Source organism: Ovis aries, chromosome 2, assembly GCF_016772045.2.
Source record: "Ovis aries strain OAR_USU_Benz2616 breed Rambouillet chromosome 2, ARS-UI_Ramb_v3.0, whole genome shotgun sequence".
NCBI classification, from domain to species: Eukaryota; Metazoa; Chordata; class Mammalia; order Artiodactyla; family Bovidae; genus Ovis; species Ovis aries.
The window spans coordinates 36,981,318-37,001,294 of NC_056055.1; the positions used below are offsets into that span (position 1 = coordinate 36,981,318).

At 58.0% G+C, this 19,977-nt stretch overlaps 1 protein-coding gene across 9 annotated transcripts in view; it reads left to right on the top strand.

Moving 5' to 3' along the window:
• CNTFR (ciliary neurotrophic factor receptor) overlaps positions 1-19,977 on the top strand; it is a 63,649-nt gene that overhangs the window by 5,243 nt on the left and 38,429 nt on the right. For 2 of the 9 annotated variants that reach the window (XM_015093061.4, XM_027964283.3), the window contains exons 2-4: positions 2,778-2,891; positions 14,568-14,652; positions 19,298-19,531. In XM_015093061.4, coding sequence (XP_014948547.1) covers positions 14,568-14,652; positions 19,298-19,531 — 319 coding nt within the window. In that variant the 5' untranslated portion in view covers positions 2,778-2,891. Of the gene's footprint in view, positions 1-2,777; positions 2,892-5,714; positions 5,935-8,411; positions 8,446-14,241; positions 14,384-14,564; positions 14,653-19,297; positions 19,532-19,977 lie in introns of those variants that run through there. The other 7 variants (XM_060410884.1, XM_027964277.3, XM_027964280.3 and 4 more) reach the window with 7 other exon arrangements.

Genomic DNA, 19,977 nt, shown 5'->3' on the forward strand with positions numbered 1-19,977 from the left:
GAAAGAGCCTTTGCTTTGTAGGGAACAAAGGTTTCTGAAAGAGTGGTGCCAGTTAGTCACATTATGGCAACATTTAGGGTAATCTGTTATCTTGCGTCACCAAGAATTTCCTTCTCAGAGAGAGCCTGGAGATACAACTGATAACAGACATAAAAATCAAGTAGTCAGTGGTAACCATTTCAAGTCCAGCTTCAGGATGTTCCAAAATGGTGTGTGACCAAGGAAAATTATCTTCCCCAAGTAGCCTTTTCTGAGCCACTGACCCTATCCCTTCTCCTAGAGCTCTTCCTTGCAGCCCAAGTCCCAGTGAGTTTCTTCCACAACCCGTGCTATACGCCCCCACCTCACTTCTGACCCCCAGGCCTCTGTGGAACCCCTCTCCCTCAGGAGAAAAGGACTCCCAGTGGTCCCCGAAAGGTAAGATGAGCCCAGCCTCTGAGGACAGATGTCATGTGACCTTGGCCCATGAGCTGACCTTTCTAGGCCCCTCCGTGAAATCGCAGGATGGGGGCTGGGCCCTGGCCCAGGCCCTGAGAGAACGGGGTTTTGGCACCCATCCAGGTCCCTGACGTCAATGACTCTCCAAATAATGGAATCAATATTGGGGGGGTGGGGGTGGGCAAGCATGAACCAGGCCCCAGCGATTAGAAACAGATCAGCACAAACCCACAGCTGACTCTGATAGAGCTGCCTTGGAGAGCTAGGGTGGGGGGCCTGGGAGGAGGTGGACTTGAGGAGGGGGCTCAGGAATGGAGGCAGAGCCACTGGGTGTCCAAAGCGTGGGGGTACACAAGTGGGCAGAGACTCTGAGGCTGCCGGAGTGGGAATGATGAGGTGGGGGGTGGGGGTCGCTGTCCTGGTCCCTTCCTTGTTTGAGCCTGTGGGGTTCTGAGGCTGAGGTAACTTGGTGAATGGAGACTTCTTTCAGCCAGTGAGTGATCAAGAGTTCGTCTCTCTGCATCCCAGACCTGGGCCCCTCGGCCATATTAGGGCTCAGAGGTTATACCAGGGGAACAGAGGAGCTGGGGGAGGGTTCTGAGTGAGATCTAAATGGCATGACCTTTTTCTTAGAGGCATGGGGCATTAATCCGACATAGAGAAATGGGTATTCCCCTTCAGATTGGGAGTCTGGCCTCCTTCCCCAGCTCTCAGCCCCCTATAAGGCAGCAGGTGAGGATGGAGGGGGCCCTGGGGTCTATAGGGGGCTGGCCTGGCGGCAGCTGACAAAAAAAACAGGAAGAAGGGCTGGGGGGAGTGGCTGTAATTATGGAGCATTTATTATTAATCAGATGAAACTGCTAGAAGCAGCTGGTGTAATGTGTGTAGTGATACAGACTCTGCATGCCCCCAACACAGGCACACTCGAATGCATACTCCCCTACACATTCACTTATACACGAGTCCTGTTTTGCTTTCAGTTTGCTTTTCCTGAATGTTGGATGACTCTGTTAGTCTGCCTGTGTACGTCAGTGTGTATCTGTCTGTTTTTTCATGTCAGCCTGCATCCTCCTCTCCCTCTGTTGTCTCCTTTCCCCACCGCCTCTGTCGTCCCTCAGCCCCGTGTGTCTGTCTGTCCTCTACGTCTCCATCTCTGTGGGCCTGTCGGTGTGTCTGTATCTTTTACCACCAGTCAGCCTGTCCCTAACACCTTGTTTGAGTTTCTGGCCATCTCTCCCTGGTTGGTGGTACCTCTGCCTCTCCAGGCAGATTTAGATGACATGGAGTTCCTTTCTCATGCGTATGTGTTTAGGCACCTTATCGTGCCTTTGGCAGATGCAGCTGGGACCTGTTGTGGGGAATGGAGCAATTGGATCCTGAGAATCTTCCAGGGTCTTGTAGAAGTCAAGGGCTCTGTCCAAATAACTGGAGTCCTAGAAGCAACAATGACTTTCAGAATAGCTTTCTTCAGCACCAGTCATGTGACATTGGGCAAGGTAAAGTGCTTTTGTTCTCTGAGCCTCAGTTTTCTCATCTGCAAAATGGGAACAAGATTACCTTCAAAGGTTGTTTCGGTGATCTGGTACAAAACTGTATGTTAGGTCTTCATCATGGGGTTTGGCTCATCAGGGGCCCTGAGCAAGTGTTAGCTGTTTCCGTTGTTATTGGGAAAGGCACTGTGCTGGCGGGTGAGAGATCTACAGAGGGAAGCTGCAATAGTAGAAGGGCTCCAGAAGGAGATTTGCACTCAAATCTCTGCTCTGGAATTGATCTGCTGTGTGATCTTGGGCAAGTTAACCTCCCAGAATCTGTTTTTTCAGCTGTCAAATGGGAATAATAATAGAACCTACCTCATGGAGAAGTCATGAAGATTAAATGAGATCATGTATATAAAGTGCCTAACACAGTTCCTGGCACATAACAGATGCTCAATAAATCATAGTGGTGATGAGGAGAAGACAGCATGATGGTGTGTGTTTCTGCCTGCTGGGGGCCATGTGTCCCTGTGTGAGTGTGCATGGGAGGATGTGTGTGACGTGGAGGTACTTGTCTCTGTGAACCGGTTGTGTGGGGATTTCAGATGGTCTGTGGATTTGCATCTATGTGTGGTGTCAGGCTTCTGGCCTCTCCTTGTCCCTGCATTTCAGAACCTAATGTCTGCAAAGGGTACTTCAGGGAGTCTGGACCACTCCCAATTTTTTTCTCCTCTGGACACTGACCTGCTGCCTGCCTCAGTCTCCCTTTCTCACAGTGGGGTTATGAGTGTGAAATGAGCTCTGAGTTTGACTAAGGTTTGCGGCTCCTCTGTGGCCTCTGATTTGTGCCCTTTGCCCTTCTAGAACCCAGCCTTGTCACATCATCCTGCCCCCTTGGTTTCAGAAGTCTCCGGAAGAGCCTGGTCTGGAGGAAGAGAAGGACATTGATGTGCTCGGTGTGCAGCAGTTGGTGAAGAGGTATGTGCTGGGGGCCCGGGGGAGGCAGGTCAGTTTCAGGGCAGCGGGCAGGTGCCATGGGGGCCGAAGGTCTGGGGATGTGAGTGAAGGAGGGTCTGAGATCCCTTCCTGTTCTTCCCTCCTCCTTCCTCCTGAGGCTTTTCATGCCCCCATGACAGGCCTATAAAGGGGAGGAGACTTACTCACCATCACACAGGCAAGGGCAAAGCCAGGTCAGAAAACTCAGTTCTGCACTGCTGGGGCTGAATCCCGGATATGGGAGCATGTTTCTGTCTCATTGTCAGGCTGCTTCTCTGCCCAAAGCATCTCTCTGGCTTAATTGGTGGGGAGCTGCTGAGCTTGGAGAAGATGGGATGGAGGGTCAGAAAGTCCAAAATCTTCTGAAGCCAGCCTTGGGGGTTGGGCCTGACTCTCCCCGCCTTTCATTCAGGCCAGGCAAGGCCCCTGGATTGGCAGCCCCAGGGTGGGGGTGCTCAAGAAATCGAGGCGCTGGAGCGGAACGGAAGGGCCTATTGTCGAAAACCCGCCAGAGGCCCACAAAGGCCGGCAGGGCTTTTCATCTCAGCTCCCAAACAGACTGGCCATTTTCCTGGCCTGGAAGTGGGGTGGGAGTGTGGGGGGCTGACCCTTCAGAACTAGCAGTGGGGTGTTGTCGAGGGTGGGGTCCAAGCCGAGTGTATCTCAGGCTGACAACATTATGGCCATAAAAGGGACCTAAAATGGAGCTGGGGTTCTAAAGAGTAGAAAAGGGACTTCAGAAGGCTGGAGAGGGTTACTTACACTTTAGTCTCCTGGTTCCCAGAGGACCTGAAGACTTGGAGTGGGGTGTCTATCAGAAGTTCAGATTTGCACAACAATGAGGGGAATACCTGGGAGGAGCTTGGTGGCCGGTTGGGAAACTGAGCTGTTGAGCTGTGCTAATCACCCTACACACACTGGGGACACCTTAGGGAGCCGGAACTGGGGTCGGAGAACAGGCTAGCGGTCAGGCAAGAGAATGGGCTCCCTGGAGCAGGAGGGACTGAGGCCAGACAGCAGGAAGGACTTTCTGCCAATGAACAGTAGCTCAGATGCCCTGACCCTGTCCCTGGGGATCCCTGAGGAGTGCAGAGAGCAGGGGAGCTAGAGAACACCCCCCCCCTTCCCGGTGAAAGGCTGAGGCGGCTTCTGTGGGGGCAGAGGAGGAGGCTGTGAGGGAGGACTTGGCAGTTCTGTCCACCCTCCCCCAGCAGCACCTTCAGCACCGCTTTAAAAACAGCTTTTTAATTTAACAAAGTGAATGAAAAACTGTTTTTGGAAATAAAGGATATCTGCTGTCTCCCAGGCTAGCACTCAGCCCTTGCAGAGAACCTCTCTCTCCGTTTCTCCTTGCTATTGGTGGCTCCTTTCCTCTCTCTGCGTCTGTCTCTCTCTCTTTTTTGTTTGTTTCTGCTCTTCAGCCCCCCAGCTTCCCCTTGGCCTCCCATCACCGTCCCCTCACCCCCCCATTCAGCCTCTGCGGGAGTGTCATCCTCAGCCTCTTATTTCCGTGTCTCTGCATCTCCTGTCTCTCCGCTCCCAGTCTCTCTCTTCCGGGCTTGTCTCTCTCTCTTCTGATTCGTCTCTGTCTCCCAGCCTGTCTCAATCTCTGTCTCCCTTCCCCCCCTCCGTTCTCCCCCAACCCCTGCTCTAAATGGGTCTATTTAAAACACCCGACGCTGCCAAGTCAGAAAAGCGTCTCCTGATAAAGCGCATTAGGCGGAGGGAGGGAGGAGGAGGGGGAGGGAGACGGCGGGCGGATGGATTGATCCGAGCCCGTAACCCCATTAATCAGGCATCGTGGATCCCCCTCCCTCCCCCAGCTTCGGCCCCTTCAGAGCTAAAAGCCCCTTAAATATTTATCACCCCTCCCCCATGGGGACGAGGGGAGAGCTGTGTGGCCGTCCGTGTGAGCATCCCCAGCCTCCTGGTCTCCCTCCACCATTCCGTGGGTGTGTGTGTATACACACGTGTGCATGTGCTCCTGTGTGCATGCATGGGTGTGCACACACACCTGACAAGTCCAGGGACCAACTGCCATCTTGCCCTCCCCAAACCATTGGAGTGGCCTGTTCCCCTGAGCAGCCTCTGGGGACCTTAGGTGTCTGGCCTGGCTTCTGCCCCTCCTGAAGGGTTGGGCATGCAGAGTAGGGGGACCCTGGGGTCCACTGGGGGTCCTCGTGCCCCTCAAAGTGCAGGACTGGAGGACTGGCTGGCATTGAACTGGCATCTTCAGGAAGGAGGGAGGTGAGCTGTGGTTCAATGTCCAGATTCCCCCAAATTTCCAACGCAGGTCACTCGGGGAGTAGAGTTGGGGACTCCAGCTTCTAGAGTGTACAAGGTCCCTAGGAAGGCTGGTGGAAGTTCCCTCTTTCTCCTCAGAGGGCAGATGTAGACCTGGGGTGGAATGGGGGCTTCCCCTGACCTCACACAGGCAGGAAGGCAAACTGGACCGGGAGGGGGCTCTCCGTCCCCCCTAGAGACGAGACTCTCTGGGGGTGATGTGGGACGGAGAGCCCTTCGCAGCAGAGGTCAGCCCTGAGTGAGACCGGCCAGGGTTGGTCCCAGTTGGCCCGAGAAGATTCGGCCCGGGCGGGGGAGGGGAGGCCGCGGCAGCCCCCAGGGGTGAGGAGGGGCGGGGGTGGCGGTGGGCCGGAGCCGGGAGGGTCCCTTCCCCCTCCCCTCCCCCTGCCTCGAGTGCCACATCTCCTCCTGACTCAGACAATTAGATTCAAAGGATGACCTCACTGCCTGCCGTCCCTCACTCGCTCCCTCCGCTCGCTCGGCTCGCTCGCCCGCCGCGCGCTCCTTCCTCCCCGCCTCCCGGCCCGCTCGCCGCCCAGCTCGCTCGCAACGGCTCGGCCCCCCGCCCGCCGGGACGCTCCGGGGTGGGGGGGGGGACACGCCTGCTCCCCGGGCCGTCCGGGCCCCAGCCCCGAACCCCGGGGGGCCCGATGCCCGCGGGCGGACGGGCGGACCCACGGAGCGCCGGAGGCACCGACGGGGCGCCTGCGCGGGGACCCAGGTCAGTGGCCGCGCGGCCGCGGGGCCGGAGAACTTGTCACCCCCGCCCGCGCCGCCCGCCAGCCCGCCCCGGCGCTTCCCGCTCCTTTCTCGGCCCCCGCCCCCCGCGGCTGCTCGGCGCTCCCCCTGCCAAGCTGTCTCTCTCTCCTCTTCTTATTCTCTCCCCCCAGCAGCCCCCCTCTGCCTCTGCAGCCGGTGGGAGGGACTGGGACTTCCTGAGGTCCCAGGGATGGGGCCGGGGCCCACTGGCTGCAGCCGGACCAGGCCTCCAGCAAGAGGAGGGGTCTGGCCGTGTCCACTGGCCTGGGGGAGGGGACCACCACCGGGGTGGGAAGGGGGCTACTGAGAGAGAGGCCCCAGTTGTGGGGGTGCCGTCCGGACAGAGGGATGAGCTCCCAGTATCTTTCTTTTCCTACATCCTGTGGGCCTCTTGCTTGGCTCCGTTGGTCCCCACCTCTGAGCTAAATAACTTTGGTCCCTGCGGCCAGGTCTCATTGGCCCCCACAGCCTGTGTTCTTTGGAGCCTTGTCACCTAGTTTCCCTTAACCCAGCTGCCTGAATTCTTTTGTCACTTTCCCTAAGTCCCCGTCACCTGGCTTCCTGGGCTTTGCCTTGCTTGGTTTCCTTAGGCTCTGCCGCCCGGTGTTCCCTCCCAGGCCTGGTCCGTGGAGCCCAGGCAGGCTCTCTTTAGGATGGGGCATCAGGGCTCACACTACACCTGGAGCAGCAAGTGGCGAGGATGTCAACAGCACTGACGATTGTTCCCTGGTTGGGGCCTGGCCAGACCAGCCTGGATTCCTTTCTGCCTGGACAGCGACACAGCGTCTTCTCTTGTGATGGGGGGCGGGGTTGCAGGGTCCAAGGACGCTTTAGGATTCTTGTCCTGGTGGTTTGTTAAGGCAGCGCTGGCTTGGCCAGGGCTGTCCCCATTTCTCTTCAGGTCGGACAGTGATGACAGGGCTTTGGCAGGGGCTGGGGCTTGAGGTCAAGGTCTCATCTCCTTCCCCTTCCCCCACTCCCTGCAGCCAGGCCTGACATTCAGGTGCCCTGTAGACAGCTGTAGGCACAGAGAGGTTTCAGAGAGGGCCGGGCTCACACAGCAGGCAGCTAGGCTGTGAGCTGCTGCTGCTCTTCCTGGAGAAGTGGTGAGGAGGGGAGGCGGGAGGGCCCTGGGGAGCAGGCTGGCTTCTGGGGCTTGCTGGCTCCTGCTGCTACCAGTGCCACCATCTCTTCACCTGGGGGCTTCCTCACCGCTCCACTCTGGCCAGGATCTCTCCTCATTCCTGAATGCTGGTGAAAGCAGGGTGAGGAGAGAAAGGCGCCAAGTAGGGAATAGTGTTCTGTTTCCTTGATTTTTAGAAACTTTCCCTTTCTGTGTTAGGCCACCCTGAGCTTTATCTTCCCTTCCTCTGAGCACGGGCCTGGCAACCCAAGGTCCCAGCAGGGAGTGACTATTCTGGGTGTGTATGTGTGTGTTTCTCACTGCTGGGTGTAGAGGTGTTAGGGCTGAGGGTAATGGGGGTGGGGGCTGTGGAGTCTGAGTTTCTGGAGGTGCTACAGTATCTGTGTGCAAGGGTGACTGTTCTGAGTGTGTGCTGGTATCCATATGTGAGGCCAGAACTGTTTTGATTGAGCATGTGTGTGAGAGTCTGTGTGTGTGACTGTGACTGTGATTCTTGTGTGCGTGCACACCAGCGTGTGTGAGGATGTGGTAGTGGGTGTCCACGTGGGAGGCCGTGATGAGTGGCGGTAATGGGAGAATACGATGCCAGTGTCTGCGAGAGGGGTGCCTGGGTGTGTCTGTGAAGCTCTAGTGCATGGTGGAGATGGGGGGATTTGGGAGCTCTGCGATGGTAGTGAGAGCCTGAGTGTGCCTGTGTGTCTTGGGGTGAAGCAAGCGCCGGGTGTTGTGTGCCCCTGGATCGCGAGTGTCTGTGTGTGTGTGTGTGTGAGAGCGTGTGTGTGTGAGAGCATGTGTGCGCACATACTCATGCCTGTGTTTACCCATCAGGAACAGATTGCTCTGGCTTCCCCACTGTGCGGAGGGGAGGAAGGGGGAGGAAGGATGGCTTGCTTTTGCCCAGCAGACCAGAAGCTTCCTCAGTAGTGTGTGCAGTGTGCGTGCGTGGAGGGGGGTTGAGGAGAACAGCACACGTGAAGACAGTTGAAGTTTCTGTTCCCCTCGCTCAACTCGGACTCTGTCTGAAAGACCATCTTTAGTTCTTCTTGTTACACATCGACGCTTCACACACACTGCCCACCCCTCCCTGTGTGTGTGTGTGTGTGTGTGTGTGTGCATGCGCCCACATACAAACAACCTTGCAAGCGTCAACCTCTGTGTATGTATTCGAGGTTGTGTCTGTACCATAGTGGTGATGGGGCCCTGCGTGGGGGGTAGTGGGAGAGGCTGAGGCAAAGAGGTCTTTGTCCCAGCCCCCAGGCCTAGAGAGTGATTTGTCCATCCTTCTGTCTCCACAGAGGGCTCTGCAGCCTCCTTCCTGCCTCATCTGCTGTGAGTCTGCTGCAAGCCCCCTCCCCTGTCAGCTGAGGGAAGTCTTGGTCAGCCCCGTTGACCTGCCCATCCCCCGCCTTCCATGGAGGCCTTCCAGCTGTCTATAACCTCCTGCAGCGTCTGTTCCTCCATGAGGAGCCGCCTAGCTCCCCCTAGACCTAACCTGACTGGTGTGTGGCCCTCTTCTGTATGGAGAGATCCTCCTGATTCTCCTAGAAGCCAGGAGGGACTCTGGACTGGGGCTAGGGGGAGGGGAGTTAGCGCTTGCGTCTCGGATGCTGTGAAGCTGTCCAGAGCCCATGTGCCCACGGGGAGGATATGAACTTCTCTGCCCCTTCCTGCTCCCCATTGGAGAGGCAGAGGGTTGGGTCAGATGACTTTTCAGGGAGCAAGCCTGGACTTTCTAGAGGACTGCTCTTGTCCAGGCCTGCAAACATGAGCGTGGACAAGCCAGCGCCCAGGTCACAGGCAGCACACAGGGCTCGAGTCGGGGCTCCACGTGTGGGCCTGGGTGGTGTGATTCGGATGGGTATCTCTGTTGGACACCTCCCAGTGGCCCAGCCAGGCCCGGCGTGGGAAGCGTGCAACACGCCAGCACACATGTGCAGCAGGGCACGCACATGCTGATCTCAGGGTCCCCATGGTGCAAGAGGTTGGGGGGTGGGGGTTGTGAGCACTCAAGAGTCCAAGCCGCTGCCAAAATCCATTGGAATCTTGTCCCCCCGCCCCAGGCCCCCATCTCCGGCTGTGGAGGTCACAATAGCAGGTGCGGATACCCCCCCCCCAATTCACTCACGTTGGGCCGCCTCCTTTTCCACAACCTCAGCCAGAGACTGGAGCTGGGGGACTGCTCCCCACCCGCCGCCTCCCTCCTAGCCCCCCTCCCACTGGTGCTCAGCTTCATCCTGCCCCACTTCTATAAGGGAGGAGTGGCTCTATGTTTGGGCAGTGTCCTTCCCCCAAAGCCCAGGGGGCTTGCCCCTGGAGTGTGTGGGGATGGGGTGGCATTGGAAGAAGAGATAAGGCTTGAACCCAGGCACAGCTTCTGGGTCCTGTGCCCCTTAGGGTGGGTGGGTGGGGGGCGCTGAGAGGAGGGCCGGGTCTGGATTCAAAGAGAAAGAAAGAGACCAGAGACTCAGAGACAGGGAGAGACGCCATGGGGAGTGGGAACCTGCCCCATGGCCAGCAGCCCCAGCCCAGGAGCTGGCCCCTGACCTGGGCCCGCCCCCTCCCCCATGGGGGGCCTGCCGGGCCAGCTGCCAGGGGCCAGGCCTCCCTCCTTGGCCTCCCCCCCACCCTCGGCCTCTGGACTCCTCTGGCCTCTGCCCCCGCCCTCACCGCCCACGCTGTCCAGGCTGCCTAGGCCTGGTGGGATCTGGGGGCCTTCTGGCCTCAGCCCCTCCTCCCGCTCCTGGAGTTTCGCGCCCGCCCAGACTGTCTCTCCCAGGCTCCCCCTCAGCCAGCCGGGTCTGAGCCTCCCTGCCCACCATGCCCTTGTCCCTATCTCTGCGCCTGCTCTGTCTCTCATTTTCTCTCTCCGTCCCCAAGAGTAGGTGCCTCTCTTCCTCCCTTCACCCTAATTCCTCTGCAGGTCTGAGGCCTGTAGAGTTTCCCAGGCCTTTGAATCAGTGGGTCCTTTTGTCCCGGGTTCTTGCCTCATTCCCAGGATGTGTCCCCTAGGGCTACTGCAGGGCAAGGAGAAGGGGATGAGGCCCCGAGAGAGTGCCTTTCCCCTTTCCTGGAGGAACCCAGAGTCCAGGTTTGCTGAAGGGGACTGGAAGCCATGGAGATATCCCCATGGCCCCCGTTGTAGGCCAGATGCTCTCCATCAGAGAAACACTCCTGACCTCACCCCAGCCCCAGGCTAGGGGGGTGGGGTCCAGGCCAGTGACCTTCACTGGGTCTCAGTTTCTCAAAGGCACCACGTAGGCCCTCACTGTTCATTCATTTTCCAGGCCAGACTGAGCCCACCTGACCCGCACCAACCAACATCCAGAAGGCTAAACCTCTGAACACACTATTGCACATCAGTACACACTCAGTCAGAGCTGGGCTCCAGGCAGTGGTGCTCAGAACTCCCACCCTCACCCTGGATGTGGCAGGGATTCCTCAGGGTTGGGTTGATTAACTTAACCTGCCCTATTTCTGCAGGATGAGTAGGGGCTTTCCCAAAATCACACTTCCCTTTCTCAGGTTTTGCCTTCGGCTGGGCAGGGGGTGAGGGTCGGGGCTCAGGGTACCTGGGAACTTGCTGGCACTGGCAAGAGGGGTCTTGGGCCCTGGATCCTAAGCCAGAAACTTGGTAGTTGAGATCCCTGATCTGGAGCCTGTCACTCTATCAGTGTCATGGCTGGAGACTGTCAGCCTCCATGGTGTCAACATTTCTGCAGGCTGATGTTACTCTGTGTGACTGTCCATCTTACTGAGTCTGTCAGCCTCCCTGTATCACTGTGGATGTCACCGTCATTGTCAGCCTGAGTGACTGGCAGTCTCATTGCATCTTTGATACCAAGGTTACTGTCACTGTGACTATGTCAGTGTCAACAGGTGTCATCCCCCTGTTCGTTGGCATCGTTGGATGTGACCGTGACTCAGTGCATCATTTTCACTGTAGTGACTGTCAGTACCCCTGTGGGCATTGTCGACTGCACACCTGTGTCATTTTTAGTGAATGTTGTTATTACTGTGTAGTGGTGTCCTTGTGTCATCGTGGAACATGATGGTAAGTTGGGGGCCAGGATGGCCTCTTGATGAGTCACCTATGTGTATGCATGTGGCGACACTGGGCTTCTGCTCACAAGGGGTTTGGGCTGCTGGGCACTTGTTAGTGGGGTGCCTTCTGCTCTCTCCTCACTGCTGGGTCTGGGGCTGGAGGCCAGGCTGGCTCTGGAAGGGTCTATAGAGCCTGGGCCAGTTTGCCTAGCCCTCATCTGGGGCTTTACAGGATTTATGCTCTAGATCTATCCCAGAGCTGTGGGTGTGGACTTGGAAAATTCCTGGGAAAGATGCTCTTTGCCCTGGGATGGGTGACCTGAGGTGAGCTAGGGCAGGGCAGAGGTGTAGCCTGGATGTCTCTGGCCTCAGCTTCCCTACCTGGGAATGGGTCCAGCTGGGACTCGGAGGGAAGAGGGAAGTCAAAGTGGCCTGGGACTTCCTGGACCTGTAGGTGGGGTGGGGTTTCCATCTACTCTTATCCCCTAGGGGCGAGGCTCTTGGCTTTATGGGCAGAAGCCCTGCAGCCCCCTGGAAGCCCTGCTTTTATCTCAGATCCGCCAGTACGGCTGCACTGACAGCATCCTCCCCTTACACTGCCGGAGCCAAGTGGGCTTCGAGAGATGCTGTCAGTGGGCACAGAGACCCTGCTTGTGTCTCGTTTCTGTCGCTCTCTCCAGGTCGTGTCTCTCCCGCTGCCCTTGAATCTCTGCTAGTATCCTGTGCTCCCTGTGTCTTCCTGTGTCTCTTCTTCCATTTCTCCCTGTGTTGGTCTTTTCTTGTCCCTCAGGGTCTCAGCTCACAGCTTTCCCTCCCCGTTCCCCTCTCCCCGGGTGTCTCCCTTTTCTGGGTGCCCCCAGCCGTGCAGCATCTGCTTGGTACCCCATCCCCCTGTCTCTGCAGCGCTCTCAGCAGCGCCCGGCTCCCATGGCTGCAGCCTCTTTGGCCCAGGGCCCGGCCCTTACAGTAACTCATCGGGCTGATGGAGGCGACTTTGATGAAGAAGCCACCCCTCCCCCTGTGGGGACCCGCATGTGTGTGTGTGTGTGTGTGTGTGTGTGTGTGTGTGTGTGTGTGCTTGTATGCATTTCACTCATGCCAGGCCTTCTCACCCCCCACGCCCCTCCCAGCTGGGACCAGGAAGGAGCTGGAAGAAGAGGACCACCCTGTCTCTCTACTCCCATCCTGCCATCTAACCTCTGTCCCCTCTGTCTGCCATCTGCCTCCCAGGCCCTGGGTCCTCTCCCATGTGCTGGGCAGCAGGTTGGCCCTGAGGTGGAGTCTGTTGCTGGCTGTGAGGAGAAAAGTAGATGGTGGAGGTTTTAGGGGAGGGTCTGAGGGCTCCCTGCAAGGGTTGAAGGCGGAGGGAAGCTGTGGGGGGTGGGGAGAACCAGGTGGGCTTCCAGCCTCTTATCTGTTTTTCTCACACCAGCTCTGAATTTAGAGCTGGCTCATCCTGGGTTCCTTTCTTGGCCCCACCACTTGCTGACTGTGTCCTTGGCCATTGTCTTAACCTCCTAAGCCTGAGGAGTAGCTGGAGAGGGGGGAGTGGCTGAGGGTCAGGAGCCAGGCCAAGTGGTAGCAAAGGCCTCAGGAGTCGCAGATGTGGGAGGGGTTGCTGAGGCCAGTCGGGGCCTAGAGAGGCGAGCCGTGCCAGGGAGGGGCAGCCGGGGCTCCAGCGCTGTGGCTGAAGGAGCACCAGGTGCAGCGGGGAAGACTGGCCTGGGGAGGGGCAAGTGCAGCCGTGGGCAGGCAGCCGCCCTTCCCCGAAGGAGCCCCCAGAAGTCAGATTCTCTGCACTCCCCCACCCCCACCCCGCTCCAGGCTGACACCCACACTGCTCTAGCCCTCTCTGGCTGTTTCTCTGGCAGCCTTTCTGACGGTGTCTCTGGCAATGTGTCCGACTGTGTGTCTGAGTGTCCCTGGCAGTGTTCTGAGTGCTGTGGAGACTTCCTGACTGAGCATCTGGCTGCGTCTCTGGCCCTCTCTCCGGCTGTTTTTCTGGGTGTATGCCTGTTTGCGTCTGTCAGTTTCCCTGGTGTTTCTCTGCTTGTGCGTCAGGCAGTTTCTCTGGCAGGGTTTCTGACAGTGTCCCTGGCCTGTGTCGCTGATGGCTGCTTCTCTGACTGGGCTTCTTGCTCTTTCTCTGATACATCTGCCTGCATCTGGCTGAGTGTGGTACAGGGTTTCTGGTGGGCCCTTTGACTGCGTGTTGGCTGTTCTCTGGCCGTGTCTCTGGCTGGTTATCTGGTTGATGTACCTGTTTCTCTGGCTGGTGCCCCACGCAGTCTCTCCAGCCTGTGTGTAGGCTCTTTCTGTGAGGCTCTGTCTCCTGTTGGGGGCAGAGTCTTTGCTGTGTGTCTGACTGTGCCTCTGGTAGGGGCCCCGGTTGAGTGGGAGTGGTCTGTCTCTGGATCTCTGCTTCTGTCTTGTTGACAGAACTTTGTCTCTCTTCAGGACTGGAATGAGAGAGATTTGGAACCTTTTGGGCAGGAGCTGGCCGTTTCCCTCTCCTTAGGTATAGGTGTGTGCTGGGGTGGAGCAGTGTGAGGGCAGCTGGACCCATCCTAGAAGCAGGACAACGCATTGAGGGGCCACTGGGTCCATCCTGGCTTCTGGAAACACATCCTGACTGTGCAGTGTGTACCCACATGGGAGTGTGCAGACACTGACGTACATCTGCTGAACTGGGGCTCTCAGGCTCCTGGGCTGAAGGGTGATAGGCTGGGGTCCCTGACTGGGACATATATCTGAAAAGCCTTCATCCTTCTCATGATCACTGGTGTCCACTAAAGCAGAAACCACATCTGACCTGCTCACAATGTAGCACTGCCCTGATACCCTGCTGCTCTGAACATCCCAGAGCCCTGCTGGGCAAGGCTCACTTGGGGGTGAGGGGGTGCAGGTAGGGGTAACATGGTAGGGCAGATCCAAGGGTCTCTCCCCAGAAGCATGGCAGGGGCCTTCCGTTCAAGGCAGTTTGGAGATGTATAGACTTCCAATCAAGTTAAAGCATTACCCTTTCAGTTTGCAGTGTTTATAGCTAATTAGCTAACCTCACCAGTAAAGTTATTTTTTTTCTAGAAAAATGGCCCTAGCATTACCAGTGTTCTATAACTCATCTGCGGTTGACTACATCCTGCAGCCAGCTTCCTTATCGAACAACAAACCACTGTAGGTTGCCTTCTACCATCTCAGCAAACCTTTGCCTACAGATGCCAATAAGGTTATTTTCTGTTGCTTGAAGAGGGTCCTGAGCTCCATTAAGAAGGGTGTTTGGGGTCAAGGTGCCCTGGCCCTAGGGCTGGGATTTCCCAGTCTTCCCTGAGAATGGGGTGGGGGTGCTCCCAGGCCGCCGCCGCCTGGGCTGATGTTGTCCCTTTCCCCGCCGCCCACTTTTTTCCCAGCAGATGGCTGCTCCTGTCCCGTGGGCCTGCTGTGCCGTGCTCGCTGCCGCTGCTGCCGTGGTCTACGCCCAGAGACACAGTCCGCAGGGTGAGTGCTGGGTGGGTTGGGGACGAGGGGCGCTCCCAGAGCTGAGCAGGACCCTCTCTGGCATAACTGTATGCACCCACCCAAGAGCCACATACTGCCGTGTGCTGGCATTGTCACACATGAACGTGAGTCATGTGACTCTGATACACGGGGTGACCCACTGACATTGTCCCATAAGCACAACCCCCCAGTCACTGCTGGGTGGTTTCATGCTGATGGCATCTCTGGCTGAAGATTGTCCGATCCTCTTCCCACTAGTGTGGATACAGGGTACAGGTGGCTTAGATGGTAAAGAATCTGCCTTCCATGCAGGAGACCCGGGTTTGATCCCCGGGTCAGGAAGAGCCCGTGGAGAAAGGCATGGAAACCCATTCCAGTATTCTTACTTGGAGAATTCCAAGGACGAGAGGAGCCTGGTGGGCTACAGTTCACGGGGTCACAAAGAGTTGGACACAACTGAGGACCTACATTGTGGGCGGCTAACTTTTCTATGCTTAAATTCAGGTTAATGACATGATAGCAGAATTCTAGTAATTACCATATATTGATCTAGTTAAAATCAGCCTCTATAATGAAAAATCCTGAGCAAAAATGGATTTTTTCAGATTTCTATTTACCATTTACAATGACATTAATTGTGGGCTGATAAAGAAGAGGACCGGAGAAGGCAATGGCACCCCACTCCAGTACTCTTGCCTGGAAAATCCCATGGACAGACGAGCCTGGTAGACTGCAGTCCATGGAGTCGCTAAGAATCGGACACGACTGAGCAACTTCACTTTCACTTTTCACTTTCATGCATTGGAGAAGGAAATGGCAATCCACTCCAGTATTCTTGCCTGGAGAATCCCAGGGACAGGGGAGCCTGGTGGGCTGCCGTCTATGGTGTCGCACAGAGTCGGACACGATTGAAGCGACTTAGCAGCAGCAGCAGCAACAGGGGCAGGGCCTGGTGAAGTGGGGTCCCTTCAGGTTTATGGGGGGTGCAGTGGGAGGCACTGGGAGAGACAGTAGATAAGAAAACCCCTCGCTTATCCTAGAAGGTATACTGGGACAGGGATGGTAGCCCCAGAACATGCTGAGGGGATGGGCAGGTGGGAGAAGGCTGGCCCACCAGTGAGCTGGGATGGCTGGAGGGGTCGGGGGGTGCCCAGGCGGGGCCATTGATAGCCTCCCCGATTCCCCGGCCACTTGTCCATGCAAGCTGTGTCCGCCTCACAGGGACACAAACACACAGAGCAGAGACTGCATGGAGCTGCACCCCTGCTGGGAAGGGTGACCACGTGACCCTTAGCCCATCTGCATCTGAGGCAGCACTTCAGGTGGCCACATGAGCCCAAGTTCTGACCTCAAAACTCCTCGAATGAGGCTCCAAGTGTAGGGAGCTCCCCCCTCGGCTGTGTCCTGCCCCCACCTCAGCTGGCCCAGGTAGAAGCCGAGAAGGTGGGGCCCAGGCACATAGCAGGCCCGGATGACTGAGCTCCATGACCCTCAAGGCTGTGGGTTCAAAGAGTTTAATAGGTCAAGGCTCCTGTGGCCTCTTCCTTGTGAACCCAATGCCGAGGCCCAAAGAGATCCTGGCCTACCTCATGGCTGCTCCCCAGTGGCTAGGGTCTGAAGGCACCACCGGGCCAGCCCATCGAGCCCCACCTGCAGTCGGCATATGCCAGGGGCTCCTGTATTGACCCGACCAGCCCAGACCTGCCGGTGGCCTCTCCCAGTGGCCTGGCCCCTGCCCTGTGTGGGGACATAGGCTGCATCTTTGGGTGTGAGACTGTCCTTGTGCACTGGACTGTGTTCTTGTGTGGGTGAGGCTGTGTCCCTGTTGGAGTGCATTTCTCTGTGTGGTCATATCCTTGTGTGTGATGTGGCCGGTATGTGGCTGTGGCCTGTGAGCAGTTGTGTCCTTGTGGCTGAGACTTTCCGCCCTGCCTGATCGTTTCTCTTTGTGTCTGCTCTCTGTATGTTTGTGTCTCTGTGTGTGAGACCATGCGTCCGTGTGTAACTGTGCCTCTCGCTGACAGTGCCATTCCTCTACACGTATGTCATCATGTCCCTGCCATGGGACAGTGTCCCAGTGTGGCCTTGACCTGTGGACGGTTGTCCCGTGTGTGCGTGCTCTTCTTACGGTGACGGTCCTCATCCTATGTGTGTGGTGATGTGAAGTTGCTTAGGACACCCTGGGCGGGGGACCGTTTCCGGCATGTGGTCCCCAAGTGAGCCTGTGTGCACAGGTGTGAGGGAGCCGTCGGCTCTGTCCCTGTGCGCTCCCCGTGTCCATGACCTCATCCTGTCTCTGTCTCTTATCCTGGCTTCTAACAACCTTTTCACAGCTGATTCCTTCGGAGCATTTGTCACTGCGTCAGGGCCAAGAACCCCATCCTCCCCCTGCGGCTTGATTTAATTTCTGAAATGGACAGCACATCAGGAGGGGCACCCGTGGGGCGGGGGGTGGGGGGAGCTGTCCAGGGACAAAGGATTGAATCACTGCCATCTTTGGGGCTGTGGCGTGGCCGTGTGTGTTGCTGCTGGGGTGTCCCTGTGGCAGTCGTGGCGCCGTGACAGCCGCCTCACGTTCTCCGCTGCCTCTGCGCTGCGGCCTGTGGTGGTCGCCTGTCATTGCGTTGCCATGCTTCTCCTCCTGCCCTGCCCTTCCATGGCTGGTTTGTCGTCGTTGTCAGATTGCGTGTTTCCGTTTCCTTTGTGAGGCAGACAGAGTTTCCCTGCCCTGTATTACCCCACTGCCATCACATCTGTTGTGCCGTCGGGTGGGTGTCCTTCTCTTGTGGCTGTTCCTGCCTGGCCCAATATTAGTGAGCCATGCTGGGGCCACGTGAGTTCTGAGCCCCTGTTGGTCAGTGTCGGTGCAGAGCCCTTGGGACCCTAATGACCACGCCCCTCTCCCCCCACTCTTCCTGACCACCCCCCCCCCCCCCACGGTCAGTTTTCAGCCTCCTCCTCAGGCAGCTGGATGCAGAATCTCTGCTGGGGGGCGGGGCGGTATGCAGAGAGAGGGGCTTGGCCTGCTTCCTGGAAGCTCCAGGTTTTTGGAAGGGAGGCTGGAGAGGGGCTGGGGGCTAGGGCTGGTGGACTGGGGGCGGCTCTATGGCTTGAGCCCTGGACCCTGGGCCTCTGGTCAGAGGGAGGCCCCCAGTCAATCTCTGCTCTAGCCTCACAGCTGCGGCCTCCAAGGTCCCCCCCACCCCCAGCCGCCACCCTTCCGCCTGTTCATCCTCTGTTCGGCTGGTCCCAGGCCCCACGGACGAGTGGTCAGGGCTGGCGGGGTTTCCTGCTTCCCTCTCCTTTGACAGGGACAGAGAGGCTCAGAGAGGGGCAGAACAGGGCCCTGCAGACACACAGGGATCCTGGCCTGGGGAGGGCCACAGAGGCAGCAACTGGGGACAGATGTTCCAGCCCAGAGAAAAGCAGGGCTGGGGAGGGGTGTGTGAGGGAGGGGAAGGGGGCCGCTCGCAGCATAGGGGGATCCCTACCTCCTGCAGCCCCGGTGGTGTTAACAAGTCTAATTAAGAGGCCACTGGCCCAACTTAATTGGCTCGTTAACAGGAATTGCCTCTGAAAATCCCCCAACTCAGCGGGGTGGCTCTCTGGAGGGGAGACCCAGGGAGTGTTAACGAGGGATCCCGCAGCCCCCCACCCCTCTTGCTCTGCCCCTCCCACCCTCACTACACAGAACTGCAGGTCTGGGGAAGCATCTATCCTTCCAGGCTGGGGGGCGGGATGACGAGGGCAGGCCTGTGTCTCCCCGTGCCCTGCTGCTCGGCCATGTCTGGAGGTCAGTGTCCAGGACTTTCTCTGTCTCACTGCCTCCTCACCTCACTCTCCTCTCAACAGTTGCCCCCTCCGCCCTTCCACTCCAGTCTCCTGGGCTCTGTCCATCATGCCTGGGTGGCTGAGGCCAGGGCTGGGCTTTGCTGTGGGCTCTGACAGGCCCCTCCTGAGGGCAGGAGAGGCATGGTCAGAGCTCCCACAGTCCCTGCGCTTCCCCACCCGCACCCGCACCCCATGCAGTTCCTGCCTCACCGCCATGCTGACAGCTGCCAGGAGCTCCCTAGGGCTCCTGTGCCTACTCTTCCTCCTTCTGCTGCCCTGGACCCCTGGGGGACAGGGCCTGGTCGGGGGTTCAGAGTTGTCGGGGAGAGGGAGAAAGGCAGGACACAAAAACAAGGATGGGGAGGATGAAGAGAAGGGCAGAGACAGAGGAAGGAGTTCAAGAGGGGGCCCCTTGGCTCAGCTTGCCTGGCTGGCAGATGTCAGTGACTGGGGCTGGGCCTCGTGGTGGCGGGAGGCTGGGGTTTTGGGGGTCAGGAAAACTTTCAAAAGGACCTGGTGACTGGAGGTGACCTAGGTCTTCTGTCCCAGCACTCTACACAAACTCTCTCTCTCATACACACACACAGCATCGCCCAGTCACACACACAGTCCCCGGACGCACACATCCAAGTTTGGAGACACTCACTTACTTGTGCCCTTGCATGCCAGGAAGGAATTTTGCAGATCCCTTGTCTCCCCAGGACACTCACGCCCTGAGCCTCAGGGCGCCTGCTCTCTCTAGGCTATCATCTGGAAGTGCTGGGCCGGGCTGTGACCTGTGACTTCTGCCTTGTGCCCTCCCCACCCCCTACAGAGACTCCCCATGTGCAGTACGAGCGCCTGGGCTCAGACGTGACTCTGCCGTGTGGGACCGCCAGCTGGGACGCGGCGGTGACGTGGCGGGTGAATGGCACAGACCTGGCCCCTGACCTGCTCAACGGCTCTCAGCTCGTGCTCCGGAGCCTGGAGCTGGGCCACGGCGGCCTCTACGCCTGCTTCCACCGCGACTCCTGGCACCTGCGCCACCAGGTGCTTCTCCATGTGGGCTGTAAGTGTGACTCCCAACCCTCGTGTGACCCCCGACTTCACTCAGTGGGGGAGTCCGTGAGGCCCAGACCCTTGGCCCAGATCACATCCCCTTCCTGGTGGTGGTGGAGGTCCTGACCCCTGTCCTCTGACCTTGTCTAAGCCTACTGTTCCGACCTCTGAGCCCAGTGTCGCCCCCTGAGTGCAGACCCTTGGCATTTTGCACTGGTATCCACCCTCCACTGGAGGTCTTTGAGACCCAGAAATCCTGTCCCCTATGACAAGATGGGCTCAGGAGGGCTGGCAGGGCACTGCCCATGTGGGGCCTGGTGGGAGGAATCCTAGGTCACAGCTCCGAGCTGGGTTGGCCTTGTTCCAGTGCATGCTCTCCCCGGGGCTGGCTGCGAGGGCCTTGGGGGAGAAAATGGGATATCTGGTGATGCTGGGAGAGGTGTGGACAGTCTAGGA